Here is a 16,936-nt window from a genome sequence, read left to right on the forward strand (position 1 = left end):
TTCCAGTATATACAAGCCCAATCGCTCCAGCCTTTCAACATACGACAGTCCCGCCATTCCGGGAATTAACCTAGTGAACCTACGCTGCACGCCCTCCATAGCAAGAATATCCTTCCTCAAATTTGGAGACCAAAACTGCACACAGTACTCCAGGTGCGGTCTCACCAGGGCCCGGTACAACTGTAGAAGGACCTCTTTGCTCCTATACTCAACTCCTCTTGTTACGAAGGCCAACATTCCATTGGCTTTCTTCACTGCCTGCTGTACCTGCATGCTTCCTTTCATTGACTGATGCACTAGGACACCCAGATCTCGTTAAACTCCCCCTCCTCCTAACTTGACACCATTCAGATAATAATCTGTCTTTCTATTCTTACTTCCAAAGTGAATAACCTCACATTTATCTACATTAAATTGCATCTGCCATGTATCCGCCCACTCACACAACCTGTCCAAGTCACCCTGCAGCCTTATTGCATCTTCCTCACAATTCACACTACCCCCCAACTTAGTATCATCTGCAATCTCTGTAACAAATCTGCCCCACGCGGCTCCTTTACATTTGGAGAATTCTTTGAAACATTTTAGTTTTTTATGGAGCATATGGACATTTGCATTGACAACAAATGAATAAGGTGTATTTGGTCCCCATTCTTGCCAAGCCACGTCTAACTTCTCTCATGGTCTTGCTTCTCCATAGAAACTGGCATGGAGATCGAATCAACACGACATTGACGTCTGCAGAATGAAAGGCAAGAACGAGGTACATTTGAAAACTAATTGGCATTGTTTTAGGTTCAGCAACTGAGCCTGAAGCCTGGAATCTTCCATTTTTATTAACTTTGAATTGTTTTGTCAAACATGATTTATTAGCTGTCTGTGTAATTGGTTTTGCAATTAATTATTCTAGTTCACTGATCAAAACAGAGGCATCACCAAAGTCAGGGAAATTCAATCTTCTAATTCGATTACACATTCTTCGATGTTCAACTGACCTCCCGTTGATGGTTCTGCAGAGTGACCCTGCACGTCACGCTGATGGTGTTGCAGTGACCCTGCACGTCAAGCTGATGGTTCTGCAGAGTGACCCTGCACGTCACGCTGATGGTGTTGCAAAGTGACCCTGCACATTAAGCTGATGGTGTTGCAGTGAGCCTGCACGTCACGCTGATGGTGCTGATGGTGTTGCAGAGTGAGCCTGCACGTCAAGCCGCTGGTTCATGTTGCTGTACAGAGTACACTGAAAGTGAATACCCGTGTGCAGGACATAGGGAGAGCTGGGCTACATCAGAGCACCACATCAGTCTGAAGATGGGTCTCGTCCCGGAACGTCACCCATTCCTTCTCTCCCGAGATGCTGCCTGACCCGCTGAGTTACTCCAGCATTTTGTGTCAATGTTCAGAGCACCACATGCCTGACCGCTAACAGCTTTGTATTCAATCTCCCGCCAATACGGGCCAGACAAATGACCCAGATCAACATCCCATTAGTAGACCATATTAACATTCTCCCATGAATTATCACCACTAATATCTTGTTGCTAGAACCTCTTGTGGATGCTACCTCCTCTTTGGAAATGAGATGGAGTGCTGCTTGTATCGTCTGTTGGGAAAGCACCTGAAGGAGAGGTTGAAAGAACATTTGGTTGAGGGATGGATTCAAAAGGATAAAGGGAAGGAAATGTCCGGATTCCTAGATTGTTCAAAGACTGGAAAAACATGCCGAGGGAAGGTGAGGAAAAGCCTTTATGTGCAGAGGATAGTCACCAGTCTGGGTATCATTGCCGTGAGGGGAGGGGAACACGATCTCTCAGGACTTTCGATTGAATGGAAACTTCAGGGAGAGATGGTGGGAACAGGATCAATGTCATTGCTCAGTTTGCGGATGGCACAGATTCAATCAGCCTGCTTTACTGAAACAATTCTTAGGATTCTATCAAAAACAAACTATAGAAAGACATGTGTAGGAAGAAACTGCAGATGCAAACCGAAGATAGACACAAAGTGCTGGAGTAACTCAGTGGGACATGCAGCAACTCTGGAGAGAAGGAGTGGGTGACGTTTCGGGTCGAGACCCTTCTAAAGACATAACAATGGAACATGTGTTTATGTCTGTTCACACAGGTGTCAGGGGTTATGGGGAGAAGGCAGGAGAATGGGGTTAGGAGGGAGAGATAGATTAGCCATGATTGAATGGCAGAGTAGACGATGGGCCGAATGGCCTAATTCTGATCCTATCACTTATGATCTCTCTCTTATTTGAGCTTCTGGACATTTCATTATGTGATTTGACCATTGTTTAAGTTGCCGGGAAGTTTATCCAGTTTAGGTTAATTATTCACCCAGTTGTAAATTAGGAGTGAAGGCAAAGTCAAGGGTACATTCATTGAGCCAAAGACTGCTTGAGATGCCCATTGTGCTGTAGAGTATGAGAGGGTCCCAGGACAAGTTGATTGGTATCGGCAATAAGAAGACCCTGAGGGAGATGGTCAATGGGAAAGATTATGATCAATAAATATTCTGTTCTTGGGTCAAGTGTGTGCTTGTGTTACCACAAGTTGGGCTGCACGGTGGCACAGCGGTAGAGTTGCTGCCTTACAGCGCCTGCAGTGCCAGAGACCCGGGTTGATCCCGACTACGGGTGCTGTCTGTACGGAGTTTGTACGTTCTCCCCGTGACCTGCGTGGGTTTTCTCCAAAATCTTTGGTTTCATCCCACACTCCAAAGACGTACAAGTTTGGAGGTTAAATGGCTTGATGTAAATGTGAATTGGCCCTAGTGGGTGTAGGATAGCGTTAGTGTGCGGGGATCGCTGGTCGGCTGCCACTCAAATGTCATACGTAGGAAGGAACTGCAGATGCTGGTTTACACCGAATATAGACACAAAATGCTGGAGTAACTCAGTCGGACAGGCAGCATATCCGGAGAGAAGGATTGGGTGTGAATGTTGCAGCTGTTATAGTTTGGCTGTTTGTGCATGAATGAGGAAATGGTTCTTGGAAGGAGTTCTGCTTCCTGTTGTTCCACTGACATGTAGGCACTAAAACAGGAACAAACCTCGACCCTCTGCTTTTGAGGTGACAAGAACACAATTACAACCTGGTAGTCATTAATGGAAATGGAAACAGAACTGGAAATAGCACATAATTGGCATCTTATAGAGAGGACATTGTGCAGCTTTAATGTGTTGGAACATGTGCATTTGCCTGTTCACACAGTGAGTTGAGCAGCTTCTGCAATGTGCAATTATCTGTACATCGCTCGGTGAGTTTAGCCATGGATCATGGGCTCCGATGCACAGACTGAGAGCAGAATATCCCTTCAGGAATTTAAAGATTTAAAATTAAACATTTCCGAATGTTAGAAATTATACTGGCCCAGAAGATGTTTGGCCTCAAATTCCTTTCCCAGTACTATTATTAAAACAGCCTTGTCATTCATTACCATGAGCCCAGTGAGGAAGGACATGTTAGTGTGTAGGAAGGAACTGCAGATGCCAGTTTACACTGAAAATAGACACAAAAACCTGGAGTAACTCAGCGGGACAGGCAGCATCTCTGGAGAGGAATGGGTGACGTTGTTAATTCTGGAGAGTGAGGACATGTTAGTTCTTGGGAGTGAGGTGGGTCTAAGCCACCAGGTTCAGTGGGGCATGTGTAGAATATGGGAACCATAACATCAGAATATTTAGCTTAGTTATAAATAAAGAATACTTCCAAACCTCCGTGCACTCCCGCTTTACGGAGAAGTCTGTTCCTGGAAAACTGTCCGATTGTGATTTTTTGTAATCTAAAACCCTTGACAAAAATTAACAAAATGTTATGCTTCTTTCATGTTTATTTTCATCTCACAGAAATTCAGTTTTATTCCATTTATCCAATCTTTGATAGTGACTTGTGAATTATGTCGGGATGAATTTACATGATGCAAATGACCATAACGCAGGGATGCACTGCAGCAATAATGATGGTGGGAAGCTCAGTGTCAAGAGGAGGCAGTCTGGCCCAGGGTAGCTGCAACTAAATGTTGAAAGGTGAAGGCGTTGAGGACTAGAGGGCACAGGTATAAAACTGATTGGTACAGGTGCTTGGGGTAATGGGGAGAAGGGAGGAGAATGGGGTTAGGAGGGAGAGATAGATCAGCCATGATTGAATGGCGGAGTAGACTTGATGGGCCGAATGGCCTAATTCTGCTCCTATCACTTAAGTTCTGAAAACCAAGAGGGGAAACAATTCGAGTGACACAGGGTAAAGGCTGAGGCATTATGTGGTTGGAATGTGGGATGCACTGCCTGCCATTAGGCTGGGGGCAGGGATGGTGGACTCAAGCATTGGTGAATATCTGGTGGAGGTAGATGTGCAGGGCCACAGAGAGAGGCGGTGGGTTGCTCTGGTGGTGAGGCAGCACAGACACGATGGGCCGAATTCCTCCCTTCTGTGCTGTAACCGTTCCATGATTCGATGTATGGACCTGAATAATATGCAGATTCTGTCACCATTACAGAATCATTGGTGTGCCCTTTCCCATCGTAAGTCCCAGCGCGGTTATTGGATCATATTGGATATTTTTGGATTCAGTTCAGTCAGGAACTGAAAGCTAGGCTGTTTTGCCCGTCTGGTGTGAGCCCAGGGCTCTAGGTACTGTCCGAGAGATGGGCTGACTCAGCACATTACAGGGTGTTTGGGGGTGGCATGGAATGCCTCACCCCAGCGACCCCTCGCTTCCCCCTGGGTGGGTCCTTAACCCAGAGCAGAACAATCCTGCAAACAATGAACCAGAATAGGGCTTGCATTTATGTCGTATATTTCATGTTGAAATGACTTAATGAGGTTTTACATAATTAATCGTCATGTACTTTAAACAAAGCAATCAGCGGCTCCCAAGTGTAGAGGGATGAATAACCAAGAAGTCTGTTCCGTGACGATAACAGCATGAAATATTGACCAGGATAAAGTGTAGAGCTCTCTCTGTACAGTATCAATATTTGTGCGGCGCGGTGGCGCAACGGTAGAGTTGCTGCCTCACAGCGCCGGAGACCCGGGTTCGATCCTGTCTGTCTGTATGGAGTTTGCACGTCCTCCCCATGATCTGCATGGGTTTTCTCCGGATGCTTCGGTTTCCTCCCACACTCCAAAGACGTGCAGGTTTGTAGGTTAATTGGCTTCTGTAAAATAGTAAATCATCCTTAGTGAGTGTAGGATATGTTAATGCGCGGGGAGATCACTGGTCGATGCAGACTCGATGGGCCGAAGGGCCTGTTTCCTGCTGTTTCTCTAGAGAAACGTCAGCCTGACAGTCTGCTCAGGCCCAAGGGGATAAAATATTCACAACATCTCACCAGAGATGCAAGCACCTCCAGAGGAATGTTTCTGGAGCGCTTAAATCAACGGCGAATGTTTAGTATACCATCTCTAAAAACGGATTGAAGGCGGGCCATCCCATCTTAAAGCCACAGTTGTGTGTAACAATGAAAATCTGGCAGTTAGTTCTTGGACAAACACACACGTGTGTTTTTCACGTTCTGGGAAGGATGTGTGCACATTCATGATCACATATCACACGGTATTTTGGTTGATTATTGAAGAGATACCTTGTCCCACCTTGCATTCACTTTTCACAGAGTGCTGGAGTAATTCAGTGGATCAAGCAGCATCTCTGGAGAAAAGGAATGGGTGACGTTTCGGGTCAAGATGTTTCTGGTCAAAAGAAGGGTATCGACCTGAAAAATATCGCCTATTCCTTTTCTCCACAGATGCTGCCTGATCCACTGAATTACTCCAGCACTCTGTGAAACGTCACCTATCCATGTTCTCCACAGATGCTGCATGACCTGCTGAGTTACTCCAGCACTCTGTGAAACGTCACCTATCCATGTTCTCCACAGATTTCCATCCTCAGATCTAAAAACATGACTGTACCACAGGAAGTAACTTGCTGACAATTGGAGACCAATTCTCTCCGTTTCACATCTGACGGCTTTGTTACATAGACTAATGGGAAACATGGAGCAGGCAGCAGCCTTGAACAATAGCAGAGCTAGCCGGGTATCAAGGAGTGTGACTGAACCAGTTCAAACGATTGAAGCACCAGAACACACTGATTTCATGTTCACCCTGCTATGCGAACATGTTTCATTGCTCTTTGGTCCACGCCTGACCCCCCTTCATTCCTCCCTGTGTACACGTCCACAGTATGTGTGTGTATCATGACCCCCTTCATTCCTCCTTCTGTACACGTCCACAGTGTGTGTGTGTATCATCACCCCCTTCATTCCTCTCTGTACACGTCCACAGTATGTGTGTGTATCATCACCCCTTCATTCCTCCTTGTGTACACGTCCACAGTATGTGTGTGTATCATCACCCCCTTCATTCCTCCCTGTGTACACGTCCACAGTATGTGTGTGTATCATCACCCCCTTCATTCCTCTCTGTACACGTCCACAGTCTGTGGATGCATTGTTCGAGCCTGTGATCACATAAAGCCCATCACAATATTGACCACTCTGCTCCCAGGAAACTTGAGTAAAATAGAGATGTGGGAGGTAGTTTTCAGCTGGAGAATTTTAATAGCAATCCTCTCAATATGATGCCACCCTAATATATTCAAACAGTTAAAGTGAGAACGGATTTGAATTTTATGATGACGTACGATGAAAGAATGGGTCAACTGGGTTTGTATTCACTGGAATTTAGATGTATGTGAGGGGATCGTACAGAAACATATAAAATTCTTAAGGGTTTGGACAGGCTAGATGCAGGAAAAATGTTCCTGATCTTGGGGGAGTCCAGAACCAGGGGTCACAGTTTAAGTATAAGGGGAAGTGTAAGAAAATAACTGCAGATGCTGGTACAAATCAAATTTTATTCACAAAATGCTGGAGTAACTCAGCAGGTCAGGCAGTATCTCAGGACCCAAACAGTCTTTCCAGGTGAGACAGAGGTTCACCTGCACCTCCTCCAATCTCATCTATTGCATCCGCTGCTCCAGATGTCAACTTATTTACATCGGCGAAACCAAACGCAGGCTCGGCGATCGCTTCGCTCAACACCTGCGCTCGGTCCGCGTTAACCAATCTGATCTCCCGGTGGCTGAGCACTTTAACTCCCCCTCCCATTCCCAGTCTGACCTTTCTGTCATGGGCCTCCTCCAGTGCCATAGTGAGGCCCACCGGAAATTGGAGGAACAGCACCTCATATTTCGCCTGGGCAGCTTGCAGCCCAGTGGTATGAACATTGACTTCTCCAACTTTAGATAGTTCCTCTGTCCCTCTCTTCCCCTCCCCCTTCCCAGATCTCCCACTGTCTTCCTGTCTCCACCTATATCCTTCCTTTGTCCCGCCCCCTGACATCAGTCTGAAGAAGGGTCTCGACCCGAAACGTCGCCCATTCCTTCTCTCCTGAGATGCTGCCTGACCTGCTGAGTTACTCCAGCATTTTGTGAATAAATACCTTCGAAGAATAAGGGGAAGGTCATTTCGGACTGAGATGAGGAAAAACTTCACCCAGAGAGTTGTGAATCTGTGGAATTCTCTGCCATAGAAGGCAGTGGAAGCCAATTCATCAGATGTTTTCAAGAGAGAGCTAGATTTAGAATCAGAATAGCCTTTATTGTCATCCAAAAAAAACAAGTCTTTTGGACAAAATTCCGTCACCCACAGGCCAACAATAGAGCGATAAAAATAAGCAATAACACACACAATCACAAACCAACACGAAACAAAACAAAGAAACATCCATCACAGTGAGTCTCCTCCAGTCACCTCCTCACTGTGATGGAAGGCCAGAATGTCTTTTCTCTTCCCCTGCCGTCTTCTCCCGCGGTCAGGCTGTTGAAGTTGCCACGTTCCAGGCCGCGCCGGACGGTGAAAGGTCCGCAGTGGGCTGACCCAAGCCCCGCGATCCGGTGCGGGCGAAGATGCCGCCGCTGCACGTCGGGGCTGTTGTGGCTCCCGACATTGAAGCCCCCGCCGAGCAGAGAAAATCCCGCGGCCTATTTTAGGCCGCGCCGGACGGTGAAAGGTCCGCAGTGGGCCGACCCAAGCCCCGCGATCCGGGGCGGGTGAAGACACTGCCGCTGCCGGAGCTCCCGATGTCGGCCCCCACCCAGGGGGCTACGAGCTTCCGACGTCCATGCGGCCCACGGCCGAAGCCCCCGGAGCCTCCGAAGGCGAGTCGCAGCCGCTCCCGCAGCGCCACCATAGCCTCCGAAGGCAGCGGGCTCTGCAAACCAGAGCCCAGGTGGTCCCAGTTGGAGGCCGCCAGCTCTAGGTGTTTGGCCGATGGTAGGCCGCAGCGGGAACGGAGACACGCCCAGAAACAAAGGTCGCGTCTCCGACCGGAAGAGACAATTTTACAGTTCCCCCCCCCCACACATAGTGCACAACCACAAAAAGACACTACATCACATCTACACACTACAATCAAGACAAACAACAACAACAAACACTAAAGACAAACGGACTGCAGGTGAGACGCAGCTGCTGGGCAGCGCTGCCATTTAGCTCTGAGGACTAACGGAATCAAGGGATACGGGGAGAAAGCAGGAACGGGGTACTGATTGTGGATGATTAGCATTGATCATATGGTGGTGGTGGTGGTGCTGGCTCGAAGGGCTGAATGGCCTACTCCTGCACCTATTTTCTATGTTTCTATGAATTTTAGCACCTTCCATGTAAACTGCATCTCTGGGCATTATTTCTATCCAGTTAAAATGTATCTGCAGATATTCTACTTCCCTTTTATCTGTAGTTTGTTTTGAAACTACAGGGAATGTACAAATCTGACATAGCGTGATACACAGACACATTCTGCTGTATTCAGTGTCTCTGAAGTTACCAGTAGCTCAGAGATTAGTATGGTTGTTCTATTACATTTGGCTTCTGGAGCTTACGTTGAGGACAGAATCACCTCTCCCGTTTATTTAATGTTGCTCATTACTCTGGTTGGATAAAAGCTCCAGAACGAAGCATTTATAATCCTACAGCGGGGAGCCAAAACCACATTTTTGTTCCCGGTGTCTTGAATGGAACACGAGACTTATCCACTGTGCATCATCTGGAATGGGTATGCACAATATCTGCTAACCGTCCAACAGCCTCATGCCTGCCCTCAATAACAATCTAATAATTGTGCTTTAATGGTGCGTAATATAGCTTACAAGCCACCACAATAGAAGCCTTTAATGTTGCAGGCAATGGGCTGGGTTTGGCAAAATTAGAGTAATGTCTTCCTATATAAAAGCGAATGCATCGCTGAGCCACTCATGTTATGTCAGACACTTTGGAACGTCTAGAGAATGTGATAAGTCTTTGATCTGTCACTTTGGAACGTCTAGAGAATGTGATAAGTCTTTGATCTGTGGAAGCAGGTTGTTTATGGTCTCGTTTTCATTCCTTCTCATTTCATCTGACATGGTCATCCACCAGACTTCAACTACATCTTACCTCAGACTGCCCCAGTCACCAATATCACCTTCTATGCCTTTGGCTTCTCAAAGGCAAACAGCTAAATCAACTTGTGGCAGAGCAGGCTTGCGGCTGACTAACATTCCAATGTCCTTCCTATTTGAGGAGACTTCATTTTCTATTGATTCTTGTGCTGACAGTAATCATTATTGTCAATGCCTAAACCTTGCACCAGAAGGCAGCCTGGAACTATATTGCATATTGCTGCTCCTTCTCGGCGTGATGGGATTGAAAATGGATCTTTCCCAGAGCAACTCACCATAATGACCGTTTCCCAAACATTTCACCTCACTTCAAAACCTCAACCAGACTTTTTCAAATGCCCAGACTTCCCACGAGTCTTCCTCTCTCGGCACGAATCCCGTTCCTCTTCCAATCCTTCCAGGGTTCTGGTGGGACTTAGATCCTGATGTTCCCCTCAAACTGCAACTAAACAGATCAAGGTCGGACCACAGGTCCTGACCCTGAGACACCATAACTATGTCCAATCTTTATCACCTCAACCTTGCCCCCTTCATCAATCACTCATCCTCAACCCCACAAACTCCACCCCCCCTCCCTCAATCACTCATCCTTAACCCCACAAACTCACACCGCCCCCTTCATCAATCACTACTCCTCAACCCCACAAACTCCACACCGCCCCTCCCTCAATCACTCATCCTCAGCCCCACAAACTCCATACTGCCCCAACCCGACACAGTTGTGAGGGAATTGTTTACAAAGTTTCTCATCTGTTTGTTCTCTCTATTTCCAGGCAGAATGCCGGAACTTTATTAAAGTCCTTCTGAAGAGGAACGACAGCATGCTTTTCATCTGCGGAACAAATGCTTACAACCCCGTGTGTGCCAATTACACTGTAAGTTGCTGATGCCCGACGTAATACTCTGCATGCAGTGGCATGTGGCAACATTTTGAAACCAACTTGCACATGAAACCTTCCGTAAATTTGAGGACTACAGTCATGAATCAAAAGATTAAAATATGACAATGATACAAGACCCATGGTATTAAACAAAGTGCAAGAAATGTGCAAAACCTCAACCAGTTGTTTGCATTAGGGTTAGGGTTAGGATTAACCAAACTGCCAGAAGAGGTAATTGAGGCTGGGACTATCCCAACTTTTGAGTAACAGTTAGGTACATGGATAGGACAGGTTTGGAGTGATATGGATCAAAATCCAGGCAGGTGGGACTAGTGTAGCTGGGGCATGTTGGCCCGTGTGGGTAAATTGGGCCGAAGGGCCTGTTTCCACACTGTCTCATTCTCTGACTCTATGACGCTAATTGCACATATAATACATTCCATAGAAAGGGAAAGAGCACTTAATTCACAAAATCTTTATTGTTACATTCTTAAATCGTTCCATGTTTTGTGCTAAATAGCCCGTACATTGAACAGAATTATTGGATGAATAAAACACAGTCAATGTTCGTTTTCTTCTTGTGGAACCGAAGTAAACGTTGTGAGAGTGTGCGCGTGTATAAAGACTGATGTCACACGAGCCGTGGCAATAATTAAATGCAGTATCTACAGTCCCAGAGAAACGGGTTACATTACCTTCATTTACTTAATTGGCCACAAGTATCTCAAGCTCCATCATGTTCAAAATGATGTCGACATTTTATAAATCCTCCTAATTATAACCAGCGGGTCTTTCTTTCTGCACGAACAAAATTTATATTTTGAGAGAAATGAGTGCATGAATAAAAAGGCCCTTGTTCCCATTGCAAAGGGGTCAAAAGAGCTGCTGATTAGGGAGGAATTTGTCAATGTGTTTATGCTGGGAATGTGACAAGTGTTTACCTAATCAGGTAGCTGGGGCAGTGAGGGCTGAAGGATCACATTTCCCACAGTCTTACAGAGAACACAAAAGCCTTGTCTGTCATTCAGTGTTGCATGAAAGCAGGAAGGGTGTGGACTGAGAACACGTTTTGGTAATTACTGACTGTGCATAAAAAATGGAAGTGGAAAATTGACAGTTGTAATCCAAGCGAATTGGATCTGAGAATGGCTTTGTGGCAAAAAGCAGACAATAATGGTTTTGGGTGCTTACAGTATGTGGCACATTATTACATGGCTATATACTAAGGACTTTGCACTAATATTGTGTTTATTAATCTATTGAAGTTTTGTTTATGTGTGTTGTGTTTACATTCCCGTTTTGCTGCTGCAAGTGAGACTGGGGAAGGGTCTTGACCCGAAACATCACCCATTCCCTCTCACCAGAGATGCTGCCTGTCCCGCTGAGTTACTCCAGCATTTTATGTCTATCTCCTGAGAAGTTCATTGTTCTGTTGTCAGTTTGACTGTCGACACAAGGAACTACAGATGCTGGTACACAAAAAAAGACACAAAGTGTTGGAGTAACTCAGCGGGTCAGGCAGCATCTCTGGAGGACATGGATAGGTGACTTTTCACAGAGTGCTGGAGTAACTCAGCGGGTCAGGCAGCATCTCTGGAGGACATGGATAGATGACGTTTTAGGTCGGGAGCTTTCTTCAGACTGATTGTAGAAGGGATGAAAGCTGGGCAGAAGGTTGGGGAGGGGTTCAGAGAGAGACAGATTCTTGATCAGTACGGGTGTTAGGGGTTATGGGGAGAAGGCAGGAGAATGGGGTTAGGAGGGAGAGATAGATCAGCCATGATTGAATGGCGGAGTAGACCTGATGGGCCGAATGGCCTAATTCTACCCCTATTCCTCATTACCTTATGACAAAGCCTGGCAAGTGATAGGTGGACACAGATGGGGGGGGGGGGGGTGGGGGTGGTTGGGACTCTTGACTAGAAGACTTTGCCAATGAGATCCCACAGAGCTCAGTCCCCGGTCTCTTTATTTTTGTAATTTTAATAGCATTGACATAATTGTAGGGGAAACATAAATAAATTTGTTACTGTGCAGTTAACAGAGGGAGGAAAGCAGAACAATGTAGATGAAAATAGATGAAAAATATATTAATGCTGGAAATCTGAAACAAATCCCACCAGAAAATACTGGAAACACTCAACAGGTCAGGCAGTATCTGTGGAAAGAGAAACAGGGTTAACGTTTCAGATCTGTGACTCTCCGTCAGATGATGGTCTGGTACATTGAGGCAACGGACAAAGTTATAGAATGTAATGGTGAGGAATGTGTGGTGTTGCCTGTGGGAGGGTGAAACAAGACCTGCAATGAGTGGGAGAAGGTTGAACGTAGAGGGGAAGTTTCCACCAGAGGGAGTCTCGAACCTGGAGACATGGTTACAAAATACGGTGGTGGTCATTTAAAACTGAGGCGAGGGGAAAGTTAACCTCACACAAATGTTGGTGCATCTTGTAATTCTGTATCTGTGCAGAGATGTGGAGGCTGGGCATGAGGTATTTAGAGTGGAGGTAGATACATGTTGAAAGATCGCGGAATATACGATGCGATACGGTACGACACGGCACAGTACGATATGGCACGGTTCGGTATGATACAGTACGATGCGTTACGGTACATTGCAATACGGTACGGTATGATGCGATATGGCACAGTACGGTACGATAGAACTTTATTTATCCCAGGAGTGAACTTGATCTGCCGACAGTCATAAAACACAAAATACATGAAACATGGAATTAAAGTGACGAGTGGAAAGGATTGGGGATGGGTAGAGATTGGGGAGGGGGGGGAGGGTCATTCTCAATCTCAGTCTCAGTCTCAGTCTCAGTCTCTGTCTCAGTCTCAGTCTCTGTCTCTGTCTCAGTCTCAGTCTCATTCTCAATCTCAGTCTCTGTCTCAGTCTCAGTCTCAGTCTCTGTCTACCCCATGACACGAGGGGCAGGAGTTGTACAGTCTGATGGGAGAAGGATCTGTGGTGTTCTGAACTGCAGGGATGACAGGGAATTAGTGCAGGAGAGAGGCTGAGGCCAGGCCTCCCCCTGCCCCTGCTTACAGTGCTGTCTATGTGCAGTGTACCCCCACTTACTGTACAGTGCTGTCTAAGTGCAGTGTACCCCCACTTACTGTACAGTGCTGTCTATGTGCAGTGTACCCCCACTTACTGTACAGTGCTGTCTAAGTGCAGTGAACCCCCACTTACTGTACAGTGCTGTCTATGTGCAGTGTACCCCCACTTACTGTACAGTGCTGTCTAAGTGCAGTGAACCCCCACTTACTGTACAGTGCTGTCTACGTGCAGTGTACCCCCACGTACAGAGGTGTGTCCGGGGGGAAGTTTATATTGCATCCCCTTTCACTGAGAGTTCTCATCACCTCTGCGTTAACCGGTGTTTATGATTCACCCATGCGATGTTTGTTGGCCACCCAAATCCACATTGACCAAGAAACTCAGTGGCTCCAGACCAGAGCAAGAACCAACAGAGGGGGTGGAGATGGTGGTGAGTGGGCAGCCCAGACCCTAACCCAGCCAGCACTGCACTGAACATATACTGGGGTTCAGCCAACAGTCACCCAAAGACATTGTCCACAACCTTAACATTAGTCACGTGCAACGCACCAGAGGTGATCTGATATGAGAGTGAACCACAACACTATTGAAAGGCAGCAGAGATAATTGTAAAGAAACTAAGGAAGTGTGTCTTTCTACATTGGATAATTTACTTTGAAATCAGGATGTTTTAGATATCGCTTGTAACGAGGAGCAAACATCAGGAATGTCTCCTTTGCTGAGCCTGGTGTGGAAGAGTGAAGAGTGGTTTGATGCAGTTTTATCATTCCTTAACGCTTCAGATCCTGCAAATGTACAGAATGACATTGCCGATCTCAGTTTGTCTCCAACAATAGAACAGTCTGATCATATCCACAAGCATTTCAGATAAATATCTCGCTTGCTGTTGTTGATGTAAATTACTCTGAAGCTAAGATGTCACCATAATGCAACATTCAAGCCGTGACTGTTTGTCTGGTCTGTTTCTGTGTGGAAGCTAATGGTTTTAGTACTCGGCATCACTGTTGACTTATTTCAAGATTAAGACTGAAAGTGAACACATTGTCATTATTTGCTGCCCCCTACAAACTCGGGGAATGGAAGGCACGGTGTAAGACTCTGCCAGGCTCTTGAACAAACGTCTCATATGCAAAGGATAGATTCCTTCTCTTCCAATCCACCTGGTTACAGCCCTTGCACTTTTTTAACTTTGCCTTTTCTCTGCAGCTGCATCCTTATATTCTGCACGCTGGTGATTTTCCCTTGAGCCACCTGACGTACCTGTACCTGTACATGGCATGACATGCCTAGACAGCACACAACACAGCCACTTTACACAGTCACCATAACAGTGACCAATATCAATATCAACAATCTATAACACGTTGACAGATAGATCATTCAGGTTCTCATGCAGAAACAAATAACTACATGCTGGTTTATACAAAAGATAGACACAAAGTGCAGGAGTAGCTCACTGAAGCAGGGTAAACAATCTGGTGAAGGATCCCGACCTGAAACGTTCTCCAGAGATGTTGCCTGACCCGCTGAGTTACTCCAGCACTCTGTGAAACGTCACCTATCCATGTTCTCCACAGATGCTGCCTGACCCGCTGAGTTACTCCAGCACTCTGTGAAACGTCACCTATCCATGTTCTCCACAGATGCTGCCTGACCCGCTGAGTTACTCCAGCACTCTGTCAGGTTCTCCTGCCTCAGTATAAAGTGTTTAGGCTTCGTAGTTCCTTGGGTTCGTGCTTGGGTGCCAGCCACCTTTCAGTCTATCCCATTACACCATCCTTGAGATAAGTGTCACAGTTTAAACTGACCGCACTCCTGTCAACATCTGCACTTGTGCATTCAGTGGCAGCTGCTGAATAGCGATGAGTAAGACATTGATTGAATTTTCTCCTCTTTAGCTCAAAGTCACTTTGAATAAGTGTGCCACAACAGAGGGCGAGCCGTGTACGGGCCCTGCTTGCTCTGTCCTCATCTGCCGTAGTCGGCAACAGCTGCTGTTTACAAACGGGACTGGGAATGATTAATCATCACTAGTTCCGGCACGAGTGGAAATGGTACAAAGCAGGAACAATCTGCAATGAAATATCAATCACCTTTAATACAGTGAAACATCTCAAGGTCCAAGTAATTCCCAAACAAAGTCGACTCCTCAGCTAAAGGCCCCCTCCTCAAAATCCCGAAGCAACATGACACGGTGCAGAGTAAAGGCGGCAGCACTTACAGAACACAGCTGGAAATCCAACACTGACATGCCAGCAGGACTTTGGTTCTCAAAGTGTGGGTGAGGAAAGGTTGGTTGGTCGGTGTGTATGCAGAATTATCTTTCAGATTATAGACCCAAAATACTGGAGTAACTCAGCGGGACAGGCAGCATCTCTGGAGAGAAGGAATGGGTGACAATTCGGGTCGAGACCCTTCTTCAGGATGATGTCAGGAGAGGGGGAGAGACATAGATAAGGAAGTGTAAGGTGTGAAAATGGGAAATGGATGCACACTCATCTCATCACTGACTATAATGCAGTGCTGGCACGAAGGGCCAAATGGCCTCCTGCACCTACTTTCTTTTCTATGTCTATATTGTCCAGCCAGAGTTTACAGGATCCAGTAGTCACTGTGAGACCTTCTCTAACAAGGAGCAATTATTCCGTGGTAGCTTGACCAAGATTGTCCTGGCTAAAATCTTGGCCTCTGACTTCCGATACGCTCTCTCCTGGTGCTGTGCTTTGCCTGTGGAGGTCAGGATGTTGGTCATTCCCACTCTCCTGACCTTAACGTCAGTGCAGGCTGCCCTTGGTACGTGCCACACCTGACTGCTGCAGTAGGCAGGTGATGTAGAGTCCATGCCCGAGGGGAGGAGACCTGCTTGCCCTTCGGTCCACAAGAGAAGGCAGGATCAACACGGATACTTCCTCCCAAGGCAGCCTTTCCCAAAATACATCCCTCATTGGCCCCACACAGACAGCAGGCAAGATCGGTACTCAATCCATGTTGCTGGAGCGGTGAAGCGGCAACTCTGCAAACCGTGCCACAGTGCTGCCGTTTCCCGTTTCCCCCCTCCCCCCCCCCCCCCCCCCCCCCCCCCCCCCCCCCCCTCTGCAGACTGTGCCACAGTGTTGGCTGAAAGTTATTTTGCAAAGTGGAATAACAACAGCAATGTATTGGCTGTTAATTCCCCCAGGCAGCCTGTAATAAACCAGGCTGGCATTTCCTAATTAGCAGCAATCTTACACTTTTTGTAATTAATGTATGTTTTTTACAGCAAATTGCCAAAACAGTCCTTGAAAGTTACAATGAATGTAATCCAGGGGCTTGCAGTGTGGACTCACTGTCAACATCTCCCAGTTTCATAGAGAGAACATTTAATGAGGTGTTACAAGAACCGCTGCTGATAAAAGAATATTGCCAAGTATCTCAAATATCAGCCAGAGAGCCTAGAAGTCAGCAACAGTCAGAGAAAAACACAATACATTTCAATAGGTTGTTCACTGGGTGATGGATTTTCAACGTTCCCTGTGTTTCCCTTGTTGGCCTCAGTTTG

The 16,936-nt window shown here is 46.5% G+C and overlaps 1 protein-coding gene across 3 annotated transcripts in view; it reads left to right on the forward strand.

Annotated features, from left to right (window-relative positions):
• LOC144607243 (semaphorin-6B-like) overlaps positions 1–16,936 on the forward strand; it is a 284,386-nt gene that overhangs the window by 161,123 nt on the left and 106,327 nt on the right. For 2 of the 3 annotated variants that reach the window (XM_078423936.1, XM_078423937.1), the window contains exons 5-6: positions 701–763; positions 10,224–10,325. In XM_078423936.1, the coding sequence (XP_078280062.1) occupies positions 701–763; positions 10,224–10,325 (165 nt within the window). The remainder of the gene's footprint in view (positions 1–700; positions 764–10,223; positions 10,326–16,936) is intronic. The other variant, XM_078423938.1, reaches the window with a different exon arrangement.

Source organism: Rhinoraja longicauda, chromosome 28, assembly GCF_053455715.1.
Source record: "Rhinoraja longicauda isolate Sanriku21f chromosome 28, sRhiLon1.1, whole genome shotgun sequence".
NCBI lineage: Eukaryota > Metazoa > Chordata > Chondrichthyes > Rajiformes > Arhynchobatidae > Rhinoraja > Rhinoraja longicauda.